The following is a 21,743-nucleotide window of genomic DNA, read 5'->3' as shown; positions in this document are numbered from 1 at the left end:
CCACTTTCCCAGATGTTCTGGTCTCCGCTACGGCAACCCCCCGACGGGTTTCATCGCGCCATGTTGCCAGGTCGCAAACCCAAATCATCCGGGTACCCCAATGCTTGCCCAAGGACGCCCAGTCCCAGGGCCACAACAGCAATTGCGTCCTGGCCTTCCACAACCCAGGTGTAGTCACCCGTCACTTACCCCCAGAGTGGCGACGTCTCCCCTTATGCACTTCAGAATCCTGCAGTTAAACTGTAATGGACTAACTGGGAAGATTACGGAGATAGTCGATTTCATGAAGCGGCACAACATCCGCATTGCTGCGATTCAAGAGACTAAACTCACAGCAAGATCTGCATTGCAGACCTGCTCTGGGTATAACGTCCACAGGAAAGACCGCGAGAGCGGAAATGGAGGCGGTCTCGCGTTTATCATACACCACTCTGTGCAATATTATATATTTGATCCTGGCATCGACCGCAGGGACAATGTCTTAGAACGTCAAGGCCTGTCCGGTCGGGCGATGCAAACCTAGAAATCATCAACATCCACATCCCTCCTGCCACCTGTTGCCCCAGTGGATACCGCCCTAATATCAGGCCCTTACTCACTGGCAACAATCGCATTATCTTAGGTGATTTCAATGCCCATCATGATCTATGGCATTCAAACTTGCGGGCTGACAGTAGGGGTGAGATGTTGGCGGATCAAATAGAAGAAACGACGTTCTGCACAATAAACGGAGACGCCCCCACACGTATGGTAGGAAGCTGTCACAGCTCGCCAGATATCTCAATCGTGAGCGCAGAACTCGTAAACTGCGTCAACTGGCAGCCGATGGTAACATTGGCATCCGACCACCTGCCCATACTTATTTCGCTTGAGCGTACCGCCGACTTCATCGTCACTGAAAAACGCACTTTCATAAACTTAAAAAAAGGAAAGTGGGAAGAATATAAATCCTTTACAGACAGCCGCTTTGCTGCCCTCCCTATCCCGACTGATGCCCGCCAAGCGGAGCGTGCCTTCCGTAAGGTCATTAAATCCGCCTCGGCACATTTCATTCCCGCCGGGAGAATTCCCGAAATCCGGCCCCACTTCCCGGCGGAGGCCGCAAACTTAGCGAGAGAACGTGACCTTATAAGACAGCTTGATCCAGGCGACCCCCAAATAAGGGATATAAACTAACGCATCAGGTTGCTTGTGGATGAACACAAGCGGGCCAGATGGGAGGAGCACCTAAGAGGTTGTAACCTCTCTACCGGTGTGGGTAAACTTTGGTCCACCGTAAAGTCCCTATCGAATCCGACTAAGCACAAAGACAAAGTTTCCATCGCCTTTGGCGACAAAGTGCTGTCGGACGCGAAAAAATGCGCGAGCGCTTTCTGCCGACAATATATAATGCATGGTTGACAAAGATAAACGGAGAGCCAATAGAAACGCACATAAACACAAATTCAGCGCGTCACCAATCACCATCACCGCTAAAGAGGTTGAGGACGCCATTGGTCGTGCTAAACCATCCAAAGCAGTGGGCCCAGACGGCATAGCCATGCCGATGCTTAAAAGCCTAGGGTAAGAGGGTTTCAAATATTTGGCGCATGTCTTCAATCTGTCTCTTTCCACCTTTGTCATACCTGAGAAATGGAAAATGGCCAAGGTGGTCCCGCTACTAAAGCCTGGGAAACCAGCTAACATATGTGAGTCGTATCGTCCGATATCTCTCCTATCGCCAGTGGCAAAGACGCTTGAAGCCATTTTGCTCCCTTATTTCCAAGCAAATTTGCAGCTAGCCCCTCATCAGCATGGCTTCAGAAAACTCCATAGCACTACCACCGCGCTAAATGCCATTAGCACCCAGATAAATTGCGGTTTAAATCAATACCCCCACCGTTGAACAGTACTCGTAGCGCTAGACCTATCAAAAGCTTTCGATACGGTCAACCATGGCTCGTTACTGCAGGACCTGGAAGGGTCTACCCTTCCCCCATGTCTTAAAAGGTGGACCGCAAATTATCTGGGTGGTCGGCAGGCATCGGTGCAATTTAGAAACGAAGCATCAAAACCAAGGAGAATTAAACAAGGGGTGCCCCAGGGTGGTGTCCTATCCCCACTTTTGTTTAATTTCTACATATCTAAGCTACCTTCACCACCGGAAGGAGTCACAATCGTTTCCTACGCCGATGACTGCACAATAATGGCCACAGGCCCAGGCCCAAAGATCGATGCGCTATGCAATAAAATAAACGGCTACCTCCCTGATCTCTCCAGTTTTTTCGCCTCGCGAAACCTGGCATTATCACCGACTAAATCTTCCGCGACCTTATTTACAACATGGACGCCCCAAATGTCGACCATTTTGAACATCCACGTCGATGGCACTACGCTACCGACTGTCCTACACCCCAAAATCTTGGGTGTGACGTTTGATCAGGGTCTAAATTTTTGTGAGCACGCAGCCGCAATTGTTCCGAGAATTCAGAGCCGTAAAAAAATCCTCTAATCCCTCGCTGGCAGTACTTGGGGAAAAGATAAAGAAACGCTCATGACTACATACAAAGCAATTAGCGAGCCGATTACGTGCTACGCGTCACCCATATGGTCGCCAAGCCTAAAAATCACCCACTGGAAGAAACTACAGGCCTGCCAAAATACTGCTCTCAGAATCGCCACGGGCTGTCTTCTTATGTCCCCAGAACACCATCTGCATAATGAGGCGAGAATACCCCCCATCAGGGAGAGAAATGAGATGCTGACCAAACAGTTCCTGTTGAATACCCAGAAACCTGGGCATCCCAACAGACATCTGATTGATGAACCAGCACCGCCTAGGGGCTTAAGGAGTCATCTCCGTAAGCATTTTGAGGAAATACGGCACCTGAGAACCCAGCCGTATGAAGTGAAAAAACACAAGCAGGTCCTTGGTGAACTCCATAAACAGGCGTCGGACCTTTATGCCGGGAATTGCCCGGTGAATCCAGTGCTTAACGAAAATTATCCAAAACTTGCGGAAGAGGAACGCATACTCCCCAGGGAAACGCGTGTCACTCTTGCTCAACTTCGTTCTGGATACTGTAACAGGATAAACTCTTACCTATCGAGAATCAACCCCGACATACAAAATGTATGCCCCGCTTGCAACGTGTCCCCACATGACACCAACCATCTCTTCAATTGTAATGTGGAACCAACGCCTCTAACACCCCTTTCCTTATGGTCCACCCCTGTTGAAACGGCAAGTTTCCTTGGACTCCCGTTAGAGGATATTGATGACAATTTGTGATCGGTCGCGGCTATTAGGTGGGGCGAGCATTGCTACAACAACAACAACAACGTGATTAAAATTCAATCTGATTTAGATAACGTTGCTGTCGCACCAGACAGACAATAACTTGCCACTAAATGTTAGCAAATGCTTTCTTGTAAACTTTTCTAAATCACGTGGCCTCATTCCCACTTCCTACTCTCTTGATGGTAGGTAGGTAGGTAGGTGAAATCGCTTCGCTCTGCGCTCGATGAACTTTTCTGAACCGATTCAATCATATAAAGCCAGGTGCTCACTTATCAAACTAGAGTCCTTGGAATGCAGAAGAGTATCCAGCGCCTCCGCAGGGGTGGTGCGCAGAGCACTCCCCAGGTAGACTATAGCACTTCTTTGTACCTTCTGAAATACCCGTAGGTTTGATTTATTATCTAAGCTCGTCCACCAGACCAATGTCCCGTATAAAAGGATTGGTCTAACCACAGCAGTGTAGAGCCACAGGGTAATATCGGGTGATAGTTCCCATCTTCGCGCAACAGCTCTCCTACAGCTGTACAGTGCCACCGTTGCTTTTCTCACACGCTCCTGAGTGTTTTCCCTCCAGGATAGTTTCCTATCCAAAATTACTCATAGTTATTTGGCAGTATCCCTCAGCATCAGGGTCATACCCGCTAGCACCGGCAGCTGCAACGCAGGTAGCTTATATTTCTTAGTGAACAGAACCAGTTCAGTTTTGGCTGAATTGAACGATATACCTTTACTCCTGGTCCAGTTCTCCACCAGTCTCAGCGAAGTTTGCGTTAGAACGAATAGTTCCTGCGGAAACTTCCCGCCACCACCCTACGGAGTGCCTCTCCGTATGTGTTTGACCACCGTTGAACCTGTCAGTTCGGCATGAACCTTTCTTCGCAACAGTAACTGCTGAACAAGTTTCACTAGCCCCGAATCGGCCACCAAGCCGATTAGTGCATCAGTTATCGCAGAGGGCCTGCATGCAAGGCCGTCTCCGTGGACTTCGCTTTCATATACGCATGCTGAGATGTCGATAACTTTCCCTCTTCAGCTGGAAGGATGTCAGACAAATCGGTCACGTGACAAGTCCTTTCAGCTTTTGGTATAAAAGTGACCCTTATATTTCCAACCCCGTGGAATATGGTTAAGAGCACAAACTTCCTTGAAGATGTTATACAACTACAAAGAACTCAGCTCCATTGTTTGCTGGGGTTGTACCGGAGCCAACCCCTCCGGCCTTGGTGCTTTGAAGGGCTTGAACGACATTAGAGCCTATTTAGCGTTACCCATAGTAATGAACTTCCCTTCAAACGGTTCTCCAGTACGAGTCTCCGTCCAGTTCATTACTTCATCACTATCGCCGGGAAAGTGTACACTCAGGAACAGGAAAAGGGTGCTCTCTGCCGAATCCGTCCATGTCTCACCAGTTCCTTGCAGGCATCCCGGGACACTTTTTGGAGCACCAGAGAACACCTTTCTGAGCCTAGATCCCTCAGACACCGTCTCCATTTCGCTACAAAACTTCCGCCAGGAGCTCCTCTTCGACGACCTTAGAAATCATTTTGTATGCATCCCATTTTGCAGCCTCCCTGGAGGCTTTAGCAAGATTGAATGCTTTCCGACAAGCCTTGCCTAGATTATCTAGGTCCGCGTTCCACCATGGTTGTTTGGTATTACTCTAGAATTCTTCCTAGGGCAGGCCTTAACAAGAGCCTCCCCGCGAGCCTTCGTATACAAGTGAACCATATTATCCAGCTCTGCAGAGTTTAGGGGAATATGAACACTAGACCCTGAGAGCCTCTTTTGAAGCTCCTCACTATAGATACGCTAATTGGCGTTTTTAAGATTGCTATGCAAAACAGTTTTGAGCGCCACCCCGCCAAGGTGGAAGCGGATAAATCTATGATCCGAAAATGAGTAGTCTCCAAGCGCCATCCAATTTTTAATATGGATTCCCCGTTGCCCGAGATCAGGGTGACGTCCAGAACCTCATGTCTGCTCTTAGTAACAAATGTGGGTAATACCCCTATTGCAGATCTTAAAAGTTATGATAAAGAACCCTTCCCGTTCGTGTCTCCACTGCCCCACGCTTCGTGGTGCGCATTGGCATCTCCCGCTAGTAGGAGTGGCTCCTTAGCCTCCCGAGCTATCCGTCGGAGCCGACTCCTCATGAGGGAAGTAAAAGGACGTCAGTGTAATATCCGTACCACCGACCGTCAACGTCAAAGTTGTAGCATCCTCGGCGCTAAACTGGGGGAGAAAACGAAAATTCAGTTCATATCTTACCAAGATGTAATGTATCGGTTTCCCACGTGTGGTAGCACTCACCATCGTCAATCCTGCCGCTTGTAGCCCGCATATCTTATGCCATAGTACCCAAGGCTCTTGGATAAGGGCTACGTCAACCGCCCCACAGGAAAACTTTAGCAGCAGCGCAGCAGATGCTGCTTTACATTGGTGGAGGTTTATTTGTAGGACTCTCACTATGCCGAGCACCGACCACCTCCACCACTGTCGAATCGCCGTCTTCGTCAGACATTGGCTCCTCTTCAGTGTAAGCACTGAGTCTGTCCAGCGTTAGCGAGGAGATCGAAGACGCGTCCCCGCCCAGCGTGTCATACGTCGGACTGACTTGTGTTAGGTTCTGCTTTCTCCTCGCTCCCCGCTTTCTCTGGATTTATCTCCAGCTACGGATCATAGGCCGCCTTCAGGTCGTTAATCTTCACGATGTCAAACCCGAATTTAATAGCGCCATCCGCGCGCTCCAAAAAACGCAATCACTCCTTGTTGAGCAGGAGTATCGCCTGACACGTCGCCCTATGCCAGTTTCAGGACATTCCAACTAGAGCAAGGTAGCTCTGTGCTGAAGGTCCTTATGACCTCAAGGACTCCCTCTGGATCATCCGGCTTGGATGGGATGTCCTTGAAGTCGACTGCCCTAATGCGCCTAGTGGTTAAGGTTACTGCAGTTTTACCGTGTGATTCGCGGTTCGATATCGGTTAAACCTTTGATAACAATACGAAATTGCCTGATGATGATTACGTGGCGGTTTTCGAAATGGTACCAACACAATAAGCCAGTAAATGCTTCTTTCTTTTTAGTTTCTCTTAAACAAACAAAATAATTGAATATTCATGAACTCTTAAATATTAAGCATAAATAATTAACTCAAAATAACTTTACCTAAAGTAAAGTTTAAATTATTAACAGAATAATTAAATTCAGAGTAAAAAGGGTTCGGTTCTTGATACTTTGCAGCTATTTATTTTATTACTATTTGCAACTATCTATAAGAAGAGAGTTATGAAAATAGGGTGCCACTTTCACTTGTGTTGTACAATGTCGATATACCAAATGAAGCTATATAACTTTACTAAATTTGATATAACTTTGCTATTTCTGACCCGATTTGAAAATGGTTCACATCAACGTGATGTGAAAAGATTGAGCTTTGCTACCCCACCAACACAAAAATAAAATAAATTGTTCTTTATTGATGTTTTTATTTTGCAACATATGACGATATTCTCAATAGTGCTCTACACAACACAAAAATAAAATAAATTGTTCTTTATTGATGTTTGTATTTTGCAACATATGACGATATTCTCAATAGTGCTCTATTTCTCGCATAAATCCAGATATAACTCATAAACTGTTGGTCTGATTAAAAAACATATAACGGTATGTTAGGGTGAACGATATTTAATTCGGGCGTTTTCGCAGCTCCATACAAAAAACTGTTTTGGAAAGTCGATAAATTCACGAAATATCAAGCCCAATATAACTTTCCTCATTTTTAATTCATAATATAATTCTGTGAGTTTTTTCACATAGGAAATAATAATTAACGAATTTCAATTATTTTATGTATAGTATATTGTGCAAAACAAAGGCAACAAATTCAATACAAATATAATGGGCTGTATTTTTCTCGCTAATAAATTTAAAGCTATGGTTTTTTTTTTTAAATATGTAATAGTGATTGTTAGGCCAACTATTTATAAAACATTCACTACCAGTGAGCACAACAGCGAATATGTGTATTTTGCTTAGTATTGATCTGTGCAAAACTAAAGCAAGGTTAGTAGGTTAGTAAAGATGCAACCCAAAGGTGTGATTGGGCTTCGAATAATGATCTCAGATGTCACTCCTCATTGATCTTTTATAGCGGGGAGTAACGGTTTAGTACCAAAATAAGCTTGAACTGGGAATATTCCGTTTAAATAGCCTGGTGAGGGTCCCAAAGGAATTCAAGGATTTGTCTGCGTCAAGGAATAAGAGACAATAAGCTCGTTGTTTTCTAGATTATAATTTTATAGGTTTGAGTATTATTACGGGTCGTTTTCCTCTAAACAATTTTTCTATTTGGCATTTTCTACTGCGCCTGCAATTTTCTCTTTATCTAAAACTTTATTTTTATAATAAAATTAGGGGCTGATATAAGCTATTTCTTGTAGAAGGGTTTCTCACAGGCAGTAAAACTAGTTCGTATAAAAATTTGGCTACCCCCGTAGGAAATATTTATTTTAGAGACCAACAATGGATCAAGAAGATTTCACTAACAGAGTTGATCTGAGAACCATATTGTAAGGTTAAAGTTACCGTACAAACTGCATTATTTATTTATTTTTTTTTTGATTCGATTTTGATAGGGGAATAAACAAACTGCCCAACTGTGGTGTAAATGGAATGATTCAGCTTGACTTAGGGAATATGGGGAGAAAATTTTAATGTCGAATGAAGCGAACTCTAAGCTATTAATATTTTATTTATGTAAAATTGCAATTTATCTCTAAAATATTTGTATTTATTTATTTATTCAACAGGTCCTGGTGGTTTCTCAGAATATATTCTCTACAGAAAATCTTGGGAAGCAAAAGGATTCGGTTTCACATTGCGTGGCCCTAATGATTTCAAACTGGATAAATTTGTTGCAGGATCTCCAGAGTCCTTCGATACCTTCTATGGAGTACGAAATGATGGCGATATATTCTTTAAAGACAACCAAGACTCCTTTGCAGAATACGTGTTGAAGCACTGTAAACCTGGTGTTCATTTTGTCATGGCAGACGGTGGGTTTTCAGTGGAAGGGCAGGAAAATATTCAGGAACTACTTTCTAAACAACTATACCTGTGTCAATGCCTTATGGCATTGAAAATACTTCGGGTTAATGGCAGTTTTCTTTGCAAGATGTTTGATTTATTTACCCCTTTTAGTGTTGGGCTTGTATATCTTATGTATAGGTGTTTTGATCAAATATCAATATTGAAACCTAATAGTAGTAGACCTGCGAATTCAGAGCGGTACTTAGTATGTAAGTGGAAAAAGCCTAATACGGATTGTATTTGTAAATATTTAGATCACGTAAACGACATTTTGAATGAGGCTAAGAACGATGTTTTAGAAATTGTTAGCCGAGAGGATATCGCTAAAGACAAGAATTTTCTTGAGTATATAGTAAAGAGTAATAATGAAATCGGACAAAACCAAATAATTGGTTTGAAAAAAATAGCAGTATTTTGTAGAAATGTGCAACTTAAAGAAACAAAGCAGTCTGAAATTCGTAAGCGTTGTCTTGAATTGTGGGGTCTGCCAGATAAACTAAGACAACCACCAGAATCCAAATCCTACGAGAAGCTTCTGGCAGAGATTTTGGGAGAATGGAATGATAAGCATTTAATTAACTCCTTGTCTACAGAACTCACTTCTATAGAATCCCTTCAAAATAATATTCATAGCATCTATGATTGGTATTTTGTACCTATAGGAAGATGTGAAACTAATATTAATTCGTGTAGCTTTTTCTTATGTAAATCTAAGGGATGTTTACTCCGATATAATGATAGCAAGAAATGGGAACCTGTTGAATATATATTTGACGTTTCTCCAAGGACTCTTTTTTACGGTGAAATTGTTTATGAGTACACCGGGGAAGGCCGAACACAAACCCGAATATGCGCTTTACACATAATTGATGCCGTTATGCTTGGTGGAATAGATATTAGGCGACTGAGGCTCTCAGAACGTATTCGTTTATGTAAAAAGTACGCTCTCAGTTTAAATAAGCCATTCAAAGACACAAATGTCGGACCTATCCGAAATAAACGATTGTATAAATTGAGAGATTTATCTACCTTTTTCAACGATATGACTTCGCATGTACTAAAAGATAATTCATCGCGTCTCGGATTGTCTATACCATTCGAAAATAAATTTTTCGTACCAGGTGGGATTTTATTATTGTGTGAAATATGCTCAAACTTTTTTTCGAGTATATCCAATTCGACCCACAAACTATATTACTTCGATATACGAACAAAAACCTCTTATTACAAAGATTGTATGCCAAATGATATACAAAATACTTTATATGCTTCATTTAGAAACAGTTTTCAAAGGCGGTTACTGTGGAAATGGACGAATTTAATGCAAGTTGAGGAACAAAGCAAACATCGAGAACAATATTTACTATACCGGGAAGATTTTAAAGCGTTTATATTCAATAAAGAAAAAATATGAACAAATTTTTCGCTGTGATTTGTATGGATTATTTACTTGGATTATTCTTTTGGGTAATAGTCTAGTTGAGGGGTCGACTGCTAATACGCGACGTAAAAATTCAAGAGTGGTACCCAGAGACGCGTTTCGGCCCCAGGATCTCGAATCCGGTGGCGGAAAACCTCTATCTCTGATACTTCTCGAGATATTTGGCCCCCCAAAAATTCCCTATCTTTAAACCCCACTTAAACACTTACTGCGCACTGATCACTCACTTCACCACTTTTAATCATTTTATTAACATGTTTTCTCTTTTTTTTTATCAAAACATTCAACCAAAATGGTTTTATTTTTATTATTTTCTTTGTTTTATAACACTCACCACTTTTCTTATGCCCGAAAAAATGTTTACCTGAAATTGCCAGCGTTGCCACCGGATCGGCGTTTTTTAGGACCTTGGTTTTCCTTACATAGAGTCTAAACTTAAAACTTGTTTGTATCTTGGTCTTAAAATCTAATTATGCAATTAAAGAAAAAACTTTATAAATTCTAATAATATCATCATAAATATTCTATACGCATTTAAATGCTACGAGTTGAGTATGACTACGGGGAATGATGAAATATCAAACGGTAAAACTCTATTTGAGGGATTTTGCACGCATTTAATTTTGATCCCACCCCATTGGTGGACCGCCCACCGCAATGTTTTATAATCGCGGCTGCCAACCCAGAAAGGTGTTCTGCGCAAAAATACTGTGGATCCCACCCCGGTTTCGGAAGGAACCGCGGTCATTTTTCAAGTTTTCGTTAAAATCTTTTGAACGAGTTAAGAATTTTCTTTCCAACTTCGGATTATTATTGTCGAGGTAAATACGCGTATTTTGTCACCTCTCTCGATATTTTACCTGGGTTACTCCTCAGGGCTCAAAGCCACGTAGTCACACTTAACTCGTAGAATAATTGATAAACTTAAGTTGATTTGAGAAATTTCACATTAGTTGCGGGCTCTAAAGGTCGAAGATAATGTGTAGGTCTTACAACCTTAGGCTAACAAAGTTGCTTCTATCATTAAAAAGAGGGGGCTGTAGACTCATTAGGGGATTTTGACTGGACACTGCCGTCTGACATCACATTCCTTTAACTTAGGCTTGGTCAGTGATAGCAGATGTAGGAAGTACGATTTGGAGGAGGAAACGATCGTGCTCCTGCCCTGCGCTTATCAGGATTCAGCTATTAGGAGTGATACATAGGTTCTGGGTTTTATAAGGCTATTCAGTTTGGTCATTAAATAAACTTCTAGTAACACTACGAACCCATTCAGTCTATGTGAGGTATTCACGGACCGCCCAGTTCAACCTAACGTTAGTTGTCTCATAAGTTCTTTTTTAGTGAATTCTACATGGCTACTCAACACAAAGAATAATTTACTTGGTATTCCATTACCAAATATATATGGATACTCGTAGCAGACTGAAGTTGATTTGCGAACTTTCACATAAGTTCTGTTGGTAATTTTATACGACAGCATGACACCGCTAATACGCGTCCAAAAATATCGAGAGAGGTGTCCAATGACGCGTATTGACATCGACAACAATAATCTGAGGGCGGAAAAAAAATGTAGCTCGTTCAAAAAATATTAACGAAAAACCGTAAAGCAGGGGTGGGATTCAAAGTATTTTTGCGCAGAACACCTTTCTACATTGGTGGCTTTCGGCCGCGCTTATAAAAAACTAACTTGGTTGGGTCCAACAACGGTTTGGAAACCAAAACTATACCCGAGAAAAACACCTATGCGATCCTAGATCCAAAACACCTCTTTTGATACCCCTCTTGATGTTTTTGGACATGTATTAATAGTGCCATGCTGTCGTTAGAATTACTGTTCCGTTTAATGACTTTTGCATGTAATTGTTTACTCAACACATGGAATTACTTTACATGGTATTTTATTACCAAATATGCTGCAAAATTAACAGTGTACATACATACCTAAAGCTGGAAAAATATCATCTTCATCTGTAAACGTACATGGCAGGTATTGTGTAGAATATAAGCATATCTATCGTACCATTAACGAACATCATTATTTGCATGTGCATACGGGAGTAAGTACGGGAATAAGAGTAAATGTCTTAATAAAAGGGAATGAAAGTGGAACCCATTCCTTTATTTTGCTCGGAATGTCAGAATAAAAACAAAAAGAAAAAAACAAACAACTTATTACTTGTAGGACGCTCACAAATCGATTTTAATCAAACAACGGGAATACAATAAATATGGAGACCGATGAACCAGAAGAGGATTATACCTTTCGAGTGCAAACAAACCCAATAACAACAACAGCGCAACCATTGAGAGGGAGAATAATACAAAATCTGAGAGCAATGTAGAAAAAACGCCAACAAATGGTCCGGCAGGCACAGAGGCTACCACTGCCAATGCAACATCAATCGCCACCAATTTTGGTGAGTGTGCTTTATCGTATGTGCCCCCTAATTTAGTATATGCTTTATTCTTATAGCATTCGTCATATGCATAGGTTTTCTAAATTGGATAACATTTGCAGTGATATGTTAATTAACAAAACGAATCGTTGTCTGTTAATCACACAATATTTTCGCAAGATGTCGAGTCCCAATTGTCTAGTTTATCAATTGGCGATAATAATAGTACTGGCTATGACAATGGAAAATCAAATATGGATTCAATGCCTAATACTTGGCGGCCTATAAAGACACAATACACATTATGCTGCTTCTATAAATAGGACGTGTAAAGCACCGAAGATCGATGAGAGTAAGCTAACTATTTTATTCAGGAGCAAACGTTATATATGTAGTACACATGGCAGTCAGGTCTAAGTATCACAGTGGATCGGTCTGATATTTCCGGCCAAGGATTGTCACACCGATGTTATAACAACAACATTAACTTTAACGTATTATTCCTGATATTCTACTTTCATTTCTTTAGATGAAGGTCTCATAACTCCAAATAGAACTTTAGAGTCCTTGGATATTGTAGAAGCTGAATTGGCTCCGTTTTTAAAGACAGGGCGATCATTTGAGCCAAATGATTGTGTTCCGAAGCATCACGTTGCAATAGTGGTTCCGTTTAGGGATAGTTACGCTCATTTGGCAGTTTTCCTGCGAAACATTCATCCATTCCTAAGGAAACAGCATATCGCTTATAGAAATTTCTTATCGAGCAAACAAATGGAAAAGCTTTCAATCGAGCTTAACTGATGAATATTGGGTACCTAGAAGCATTAAAAATATTTCCATGGGACTGCTTTATCTTCCATGACGTTGACTTGTTACCTTTAGATAATCGAAATTTATACACATGCCCGCGGCAACCGCGGCACATGTAGACACATTAAACTTCAAGTAATTCATAAGTCACATTTTAAAACTTGCATTTTGTGGTCTAAAACTTGCAAATACGTTTTCAGGTTGGCTTATCGATAAATTTTGGGGGAGTATCTGCTATGACACGTAAACAGTTTCATCTGGTGAATGGCTTCTCAAATTCATACTTCGGTTGGGTGGGGAATACAATGATATGTCGAACAGGTAATATTTCTTTGTTGTTTGGTATTGTTTTTAGTGTTCCAGTAAGTACATACCTATGAGTTAAAATGTGTATCAAGCAAGCGCTAGTGACTATATGGCTGATGATTGCAAATAAATTATACAAATCAAGCAGGACTAAACGGGGGAGGCAACGGATGGTGCCCTACTTCCACTTTCGTTGATTCTCTCCATCAGAAGGAGTCAATATAGTTACGCATACGATGCGCCTCGTAATTTCCAATCCTGAGATGGTCGGGCTAGTACCTTAATGGTTTTTGTTACTGGAACGTACGGGATCTACATCCGACAAAGGACCCAAAACCTTCAGGGAGCGCCTTTATCGTTAATACAACAACAACGGCAGAAGTTTCATAGCAGGCAAAATTATAAAAACGCACTTCAGACTTTAAAAGGACATTAGAAGACATTAAAGAGCTTCTAAAAGCAATAGAGTAATGACATCAATTTAAAAATCAAACATCATGCAATCAAGAACTATTACGCCTGTATTTGCAAGGATAAAAAAATCGTTTAATTATTCCACAACACTACACATAAAATCATTCTTAGGAGCATACCGTTGTTGTTGTAGCTGTGTTGCAGGAGCATACCGCCGCAAATGTTCGTTCGACCCCGTCGAATGAGTTTCTGATTTACAAACTCAAACTTGGTACTCAGAAATGCCACGGTTGTCTCTGGAAATGCTCAATATTTTGAACCGCAGACAACTGCTTGATGCGGCTACGTCTCCAAGACGGTTAAGGCACGTCCGCTATGTTATTAAACCCAGATTTGCATCACCCTGTTCACCTTCGATCTGCACTTAGGTTAATGTCTAAATAACGTGATGTAAATCCTGTATGCGATGTGCAATCGACGCCTCAAACAGCAACTTTTTTTGTCAATCTTGGTCATACTACAATTTTCCTTAGACTTCCTTTAGAGTGTTTCGAGGCCAGTTCTTGAGTGGTCGTGTAAGAAAAATTAATAGAATTACTTATAGTTACAATGATTCAAAATAAATAAAAGGTAACTGTTTTATAATCGGTGTGAAATGTGCTAATGTTAATTTCAAACAACTTTTGTTGTTGTTGTAGCAGTGTTTCGCCCAATCACAAATTGTCATCAATATCCTCTAACGGGGGTCCAAGGAAACTTACTGTTTTAACAGGGGTGGACCATAATGAAAGGGGTGTTAGAGGCGTTGGTTCCACATTACAATTAAAGAGATGGTTGGTGTCATGTGGGGACACATTGCAAGCGGGGCATACATTTTGTATGTCAGGGTTGATTCTGGGTAGGTAAGAGTTTAACATGTTACAGTATCCAGAACGAAGTTGAGCAAGAGTGACACGCGTTTCCCTGTGGAGTATGCGTTCCTCCTCCACAAGGTTTGGGTACTTTTGTTTGAGTACTGGATTCACCGGGCAATTCCTGACATAAAGGGCCGACACCTGTTTGTGGAGTTCGCCAAGGACCTGCTTGTGTTTTTTTGCTTCATACGGCTGGGTTCTCAGGTGCCGTATTTCCTCAAAATGCTTACGGAGATGACTCCTTAAGCCCCTAGGCGGTGTTGGCTCATCAATCAGATGTCTGTTTGGATGCCCAGGTTTCTGGGTATTCAACAGGAACTGTTTGGTTAGCATCTCATTTCTCTCCCTGATGGGGAGTATTCTCGCCTCATTATGTAGATGGTGTTCTGGGGACATAAGAAAGCAGCCCGTGGCGATTCTTTGAGCAGTATTTTGGCAGGCCTGTAGCTTCTTCCAGTGGATAGTTTTTAGGCTTGGTGACCATATGGGTTACGCGTAGCACGTAAACGGCTGGCCAATTGCTTGTATGTAGTAACGAGCGTTTCTTTATCTTTTCCCCAGGTACTGCCAGTAAGGGATTTGAGGATTTTATTACGGCTCTGGATTTTCGGATTTGTCGAGAATGTGACGTAGTTCTCCGTTGTAAGCTCCTTTCATATTGGCGCCGTTATCGACAATCTTCAATCAAGTATGGAAAATTAGATCAGTTTCTGACCGGTTTTTTGGTTACAATTCACGAAAGTCAAAAACCGTTCTTGAATTGAAAAATTTGTTACTTGGCTATCTTGCGTTGATCTAATATAGTTTCCCTTACGTGTTTTGCACAAATTTCTGTAAACTCGTTCTGAATGTCTGGGGAAAGATAGTGAACTTGTAAACGTTTGTGCTGCTGTTGTGAAATCCTAACTTTCTCCAAATGATGTCTAAGTATTGGATCATAATGGCTTTGAGACATTAGATGCCCAAAAAATGTCCATCGTTTCGTTCACCTTCGCCTTGAAAATTAGACCTTTTTCACCCAAAAATAAAATAGTGTGTAAAATTCTATATACAATTTCTTTCCGCTTTGGAGTTTCAGTTATTAGGTGGTCATTGTTGATAAGTGTATCAATTGTAGCCTTCTTTTTTGAATAAGATTTTGTAAAGATCATCATTGAATTTAACATTTATGCTATGCATAGATGTTATTTGAGGCTAAAATACTTTTTTATTACATTTCATTACATAATATGTATACTTTTTATTACTTAATATATATATATATCATACACGTCTGTGAAATGAAAATGAATTTGTGATATTTAAAATTTATTGTGAAATCAAAAAATATGTAAACATAATAGTAAATATCAATCTAATCTAATTTAATGTGATGTTGAGTATTTTCGTGTGATGGCAATTTATCGTATAGCTTCTTCCATACCTGGAATTTCGAATATCCGCCAGGGCAACAAATTTTAGGTCGACTTAAAGTATTGGTGCTTAACAGACGACATGGTAGGCAATAAAAAGCATTGCTACTGGCACTCCACACTAACCAGTCAGGAAATGGCTCGTCATGACAATCACGAAGTCGTTTAAATAATCTTGACTTTGATACAGAGTTGGTGGTATTGTTGGAAGACTTTTTGAAGATGAAACTTTATCAGTGTCACCACGAAAACTTTACGATTTCGGATTCATGTAAACATACATTTTTGTTTGATGTTTTTATTGTCTCCTCAGGCCCATGCAAAAAATCATTATCAATATTCGTTGCTTTTGAAATTAGGCTTAAAAAAACTGGGTTTTTGCTAATAGAACGTATTGATATAAGCAAACGACATATCTTTGACATTCGGCCGAGTAGATCCGATGCTTTGCACAAAAAATTACATATCAACATATTGCACCCCCGCTTCAGAAGTGACATAAGTAGAAAAACAACAATATTGATTTAGAGAACCCCAGCGGGGTAGGGGGTCAGAATATTCCCGCGGTAGGTATGCCTGTCGTAAGAGGCGACTAAAATACCAGATTCAAGGGGCTGTATAGTGCAATATATAGCTTCTCCAAACCCAATTGTCAACATCACCTATCCGCGGCGAATCCTGTTTAACTAACAGACGAGGCTCTGGCGACCCCAAACTCCTCAGGGAACTTGGGGGTGGGGAGGGAGGGGATGACCTGAAGGTTTAATATGGCCGCATAAATCGTTCCAGAAATGGTCGGGCTAGCACCTTAATGGTGCTGTGGTACCGGATCTGTATCCGGCAAAGGACCATTACATGATAACACTCCCCAAAGCCTTCGGGGAGCAACCTTATCGCTACAACAACAACAACAACAACATTGATTTAGAGACTGTTAAATTTGATACATAATTTGTTTTGTTTCCAAAGTTACCAGACTTTTTAAATTCAAGTTGCTTTGCCTTTATCGTTACCTTTAGTAGAATATTTAGCATAATTTTAGAAATAATTTTTCCAGAAAATGTTTTTTAACTATTTTTTTGATGAGTTGTGTCGTTTATGATTTGGTTATAAAATTTACATTATTTTTAGTTGTGTCACTTTAACTTTATTTTTTATATTCACAAAAAATATTGTAACGCACCGTAAAATGAAAACAATATAATATTTTTTGAAACATATTTATATTTGAAGTAACTTCTAGAACAGGGATAACCAAATTTCAAACTGTGGCTGTGTGAGTAGAACTAAAATCATCTTATTGGTGGTGGTTTAGTTGGTGATGAAAAATCAATGAGGTATGACGTATGCACGCATGTCTGTTAACACACAAAAAGTAATTCGTAAATGTGTCATATAAATATTACTTTATTGCTTGAGTCTAAGGAAATATTTAAACAAAATAAATTGTTAATATTAAAACATGAAAACATTCTGCGCATGAGCGTTTGTTTGCGAAGTATCTTTTTGCGACAACTAAAGACGAAAGAGAATAATAATACGTGTGAAGTGGCGCCAATAATTATTCAACTAAATGGTGACCATTGTTCTAGAAGTACATAACTCATTTGAATGCATTGAATATACATTGAATAAATACATAGGTTTTAAACATGTATAATACTAAGAACAAACTGGTATCTTATTTTAGATTATTAGCTGTGATATTTAATAAATAGTATTTTATATATTAGAGCCACTATAGATATTCATAAAAGTCAGCATAAAACTTGTTAATGTGATTAGCATGTAGGAGTGATAGAATATCTTCTTTTTTGCTATTTTTAAGATGAAGACTTAGAGGTGCAGCAAAACTAGGCATAGCACTTGCTTCGGATGAAGACACTGCATCTACAAAACTTACTGAATTAGGTTGAGCTATAAAAAAATAAATAATTAACTTTACTTACTTATTTCCGGAAAATCTAGTAAAGGGGATACATCTACATCATTAGTAATTTTCTCCGCTAAAAGAACATTCACAATTTGTTTATTGTTCTGCTCAATCTCCTGACATTGCTTGGGCAAAATATCCAGCACCTTTTTTGCGCGACTTTCAGACATTGCTACAAAGTAAACAAATTAAGTATAACAATAGTATAGTATTTTTCTCAATTGATTAAACGATATAAATGTTTGCCAGTTATTAGCACGAAGTTAAATTGTAAAAAGACTATTATCATATATATTTTAATCAATAGTGGAAACAGAAAAAGAAACTTACCTTTGGCTGTGGTTTAAGGATTTTTCGAAAGTGATCCAAAATTATTCCACTAAATAATTTTATCAGAAATGACCCAACTCGAATTAATTGGCTTAAAAAAATTTTAAAAATGACACAATAATAAATGTGTCGTTTCAGGACGTTTTGCTAGAGCTAAATACCAAAGTTCAAAACTGTCACTTGGGGCCGGAAAGCTTTGAACATTTAGGTTGTGTCGGTTTTCTAGCGTATGGGACTAAACTTATACCATTCAAAAATGCCTTAATACCAGAAATTGATTTTTTTGAGTTGTGTCACTTCTGAAGCGGGGGTGCGATATCCTAATAGAAATATCGTAACTAAGATGCCTTGTTAACAAGGAAGGTTATAACTGAATAAATGTTATTCTTTTACAAAGTTGTTTAATTTAATTAAGTTTAATATGGTTTAGCGATACATATAAGTTTAAAATTTGAATTTGTTTTCTCTTTCACTTACAGAAAGGATGTCATAAGTGCAATGAAAGTGCCGGATTCAGAGCCTTTGGCTAATTACGAGTATCTCATTGTAAATGATCAATGGAAGCAAGAGTGGGAGAAGGGCGTGCAGGTGCCTGTCAATCCTGACTCTTTGCCAGAGCCAACCGTTTATGTGCTATCAGAACCAATTATGCCGCCTTCGCATGACTTTAAACTGTAAGTTCTACATGTTATTCACTCAAGTTTAATATGCTTAATACTTTTTTGTAATATTAGCTCCAAAAATCGCTTCCTGCGTATAAGCAAAGACGATACCTACTCGAGCGATTTGCATTGTCTAACAAATGTGGTTACGCAAGCGGAAAATACATGTGCCTACGACAATGACCCGGTCGATGAATCATCGCTGCAAATACTCGATTCCAATCGTAAGCAATATGGTGCTTATTCCATAACGGAAACGCAATTTGAGCGCGTCATCGAAGAACTGGAGGTACGCTGTTACTTTTCTGTTTAATTTGTGTATATACAAATCTATACATAACATAGTACTGAAAGAAATATATTTTTATATATGTACAGATACGATGTTGGAAACAAATACAGGTGATCCTGAAGAATGAGGAAAGCCTTGGCATTGATTATGATGAAAATGTTATATGCGATGTGTGTCGATCACCAGACTCAGAGGAAGCAAATGAAATGGTTTTCTGTGATAATTGCAATATTTGTGTAAATCAGGCATGTTAGGGCATGACAGCGATTACATCAGGTTTGTTTTTCTTTTACTTTTAAATAAAAAATACATATTTTAACCTAATCAAAATAACAAAGATATGAAAGCGTTTAGTAATAGTTGTTAAATGTGTAAATTAACTTCATATCCCACCTATAAATGATTTTCGCCTCTTACGAATGTTCACTTAAAAAAATCTAATTATCAAAAGTATTTTATATTAATTGAACAATCACTAAATTTAAACAAAATATTGTTTTCTTTTATACCAGGACAATGGCTCTGTCGAACATGTTGAGTGGGTATTAATCCAGACTGTTTGCTCTGCCCAAATAAGGCTGGCGCCATGAAATCAACCAAATCAGGCAAACATTGGACACATGTTTCCTGCGCTCTATGGATACTTGAAGTAAGCATCGGTTGTGTTGATCGCATGGAACCAATAACAAAAATATCGAGCACTCCATCGAGTCGTTGGGCACTCGTTTGTATTTTGTGTCGAGCACGAGTCTGTGCTTGTATACAATGTTCCGTGAATACATGTAAAACCGCCTATCATGTGGTTAGCGCATTTCAACATGGTCTTGAGATGCGTGCAAATAATTAGTGTTAAATTGCGTTCCTACTGTCAAAAAGATAGCGTTAGTAAAGGCAAAAGGGAAGGTAGCGGTGGTGCTCATAGCAGTAACACAAACAAAAATAATACAACACATGGAGCAGCTAATGATGAGGACGATTGCCGACGACGTAAAAGTCGAAAATCAGATATGAGTTCTGAAGAATGAATTTGTTCCATCTCTTTTTTAGGAAAACTAGAAAATTGTAAAAAATCTCGAAAACGAGAAACGTTTGAGTATGGAAAAATTACAAATATATTACATTCCTGCTAGGAACTCTAGGAAGTACATAGAACCGACTGCCTTGGGCAGTGCGGTTACATGGGTCAAATTATGCCACCAACACAACCTCGACAGGCGCCAATGCCCAGTCGGCCACCCATGCCGGGTCAACCTCCAATACCCGGACGTCCTGGTTATAATGTATGCTAATACAACTAATATATTTCAAATATTGCTGATGAGTTTTTTATATTATTTTCTTTAGCAACCACCTGCACCTGGTACTGGTATGTATCAACAGCCGCAACAGTATGCTCAAGCCCAACGCCGTTTAGATCCCGATCAGATGCCAAATCCTATAAGCGTTATCATTGAAAATCAAAGTAGCGCTGGTGGTGCTTTTATTATTTATTAATATAACTATTTTCATTATCATAAACAAATCTTATACACGGGCTGTCTTCTTATGTCCACAGAACACCATTTACACAGTGAGCTGAGAGTACTCCACATAATGGAGAAAGTTCAGGATTTCGGTAGTATGCATTCAGAAATACCAATTTATCTTACATTATAAATTAATGTATTGTCTTTCGTTAGATAGCATATCCAAAATTTTACGTACTTCTTCAACATGGATAGAGGGCCGCTCTCCACTTTATCGTAACGCCAACAACGAATCACATTTTGGTGAATCGCATTATTCGAACAATTCACATTTCAGTGGACGTCCTCGTGACCGTGTTCGCTCAAGAAAAAATAAAATTTTAGATCAGTTATTAAAAATAAATTTTTGCTCTTTTTTTTATTTTTTGGTGGCCCTGATAAGGGCCTCTTATGACGTCCCGAAAGGACGAAAGTAATATCAATTAGTTAAATTTAATCTCTTTGTTAATTTTTTGGTGGCCCTGATAAGGGCCTTTTGCGACCTCTCGAAAGGACCAATAAATGTCTGCATATATCTGAAAGAATAATAAATTTGACATCTTTTTTTACATATATACTTTTTACTCACCATGCTAAGGTTGCGTTGCTCAGCTTAGGGACCATGACCGCGGCGGGAATTCCTAGCGCCTTAAGAGCCGCTTGGAGCATACACAACCCCGATGTGTTTGAATAAATAGTGAATGCGGTCCCCCATATTGGTATTCTTTCTATTGAATAGAAATTCCGCTATGTAACCGTCGAAATTTGTATCTGTTCGGCCATAATCGGGAATAGAGGACCGGAATTCCCGCCAGTTCCGTTCGATGTTTTGGGTGTGGGCACCAGTCACCGGGTCAACAAAATTTTGGGAGTGATTCACCGAAAAATGGGTGTACCCATGCTCCTCCAGGCTATCATATGCTTTCCAGCAATCGCTTATTATAGTAGTT

General features: G+C 39.9%; 2 protein-coding genes across 8 annotated transcripts in view; both read left to right on the top strand.

Annotated features, from left to right (window-relative positions):
• The window catches only part of Cmtr1 (Cap methyltransferase 1), a 162,072-nt gene extending 152,281 nt beyond the window's left edge, over positions 1–9,791 (top strand). Inside the window, exon 2 of the mRNA XM_067782152.1 lies at positions 8,093–9,791. Coding sequence (XP_067638253.1) covers positions 8,093–9,786 — 1,694 coding nt within the window. The 3' untranslated portion in view covers positions 9,787–9,791. The remainder of the gene's footprint in view (positions 1–8,092) is intronic.
• Positions 9,792–9,821: 30 nt separating this feature from the next.
• LOC137249998 (PHD finger protein rhinoceros-like) lies at positions 9,822–21,345 on the top strand. Of its 7 annotated transcripts, XM_067782165.1 has the most exons (10): positions 9,822–12,236; positions 12,293–13,160; positions 13,226–13,346; positions 18,814–19,008; positions 19,069–19,285; positions 19,375–19,564; positions 19,801–20,275; positions 20,336–20,568; positions 20,633–20,906; positions 20,968–21,345. In XM_067782165.1, exons 3-6 carry the CDS (start codon positions 13,336–13,338, stop codon positions 19,540–19,542), a joined length of 591 nt encoding a protein of 196 aa, XP_067638266.1. In that variant the 5' UTR covers positions 9,822–12,236; positions 12,293–13,160; positions 13,226–13,335; the 3' UTR covers positions 19,543–19,564; positions 19,801–20,275; positions 20,336–20,568; positions 20,633–20,906; positions 20,968–21,345. The 7 variants fall into 7 exon arrangements, with proteins under 7 accessions (XP_067638266.1, XP_067638265.1, XP_067638264.1 ...); XM_067782164.1 differs by having other exon boundaries at positions 19,801–20,568; positions 20,633–20,858; XM_067782163.1 differs by having other exon boundaries at positions 19,801–20,568; positions 20,633–20,903.
• The last annotated feature ends 398 nt before the right edge of the window (positions 21,346–21,743 follow it).

The sequence above is a fragment of the Eurosta solidaginis genome, chromosome 4 (genome assembly GCF_040869045.1).
Source record: "Eurosta solidaginis isolate ZX-2024a chromosome 4, ASM4086904v1, whole genome shotgun sequence".
Classification (NCBI taxonomy): domain Eukaryota; kingdom Metazoa; phylum Arthropoda; class Insecta; order Diptera; family Tephritidae; genus Eurosta; species Eurosta solidaginis.
This window is presented reverse-complemented; position numbering and strand designations above follow the sequence as displayed.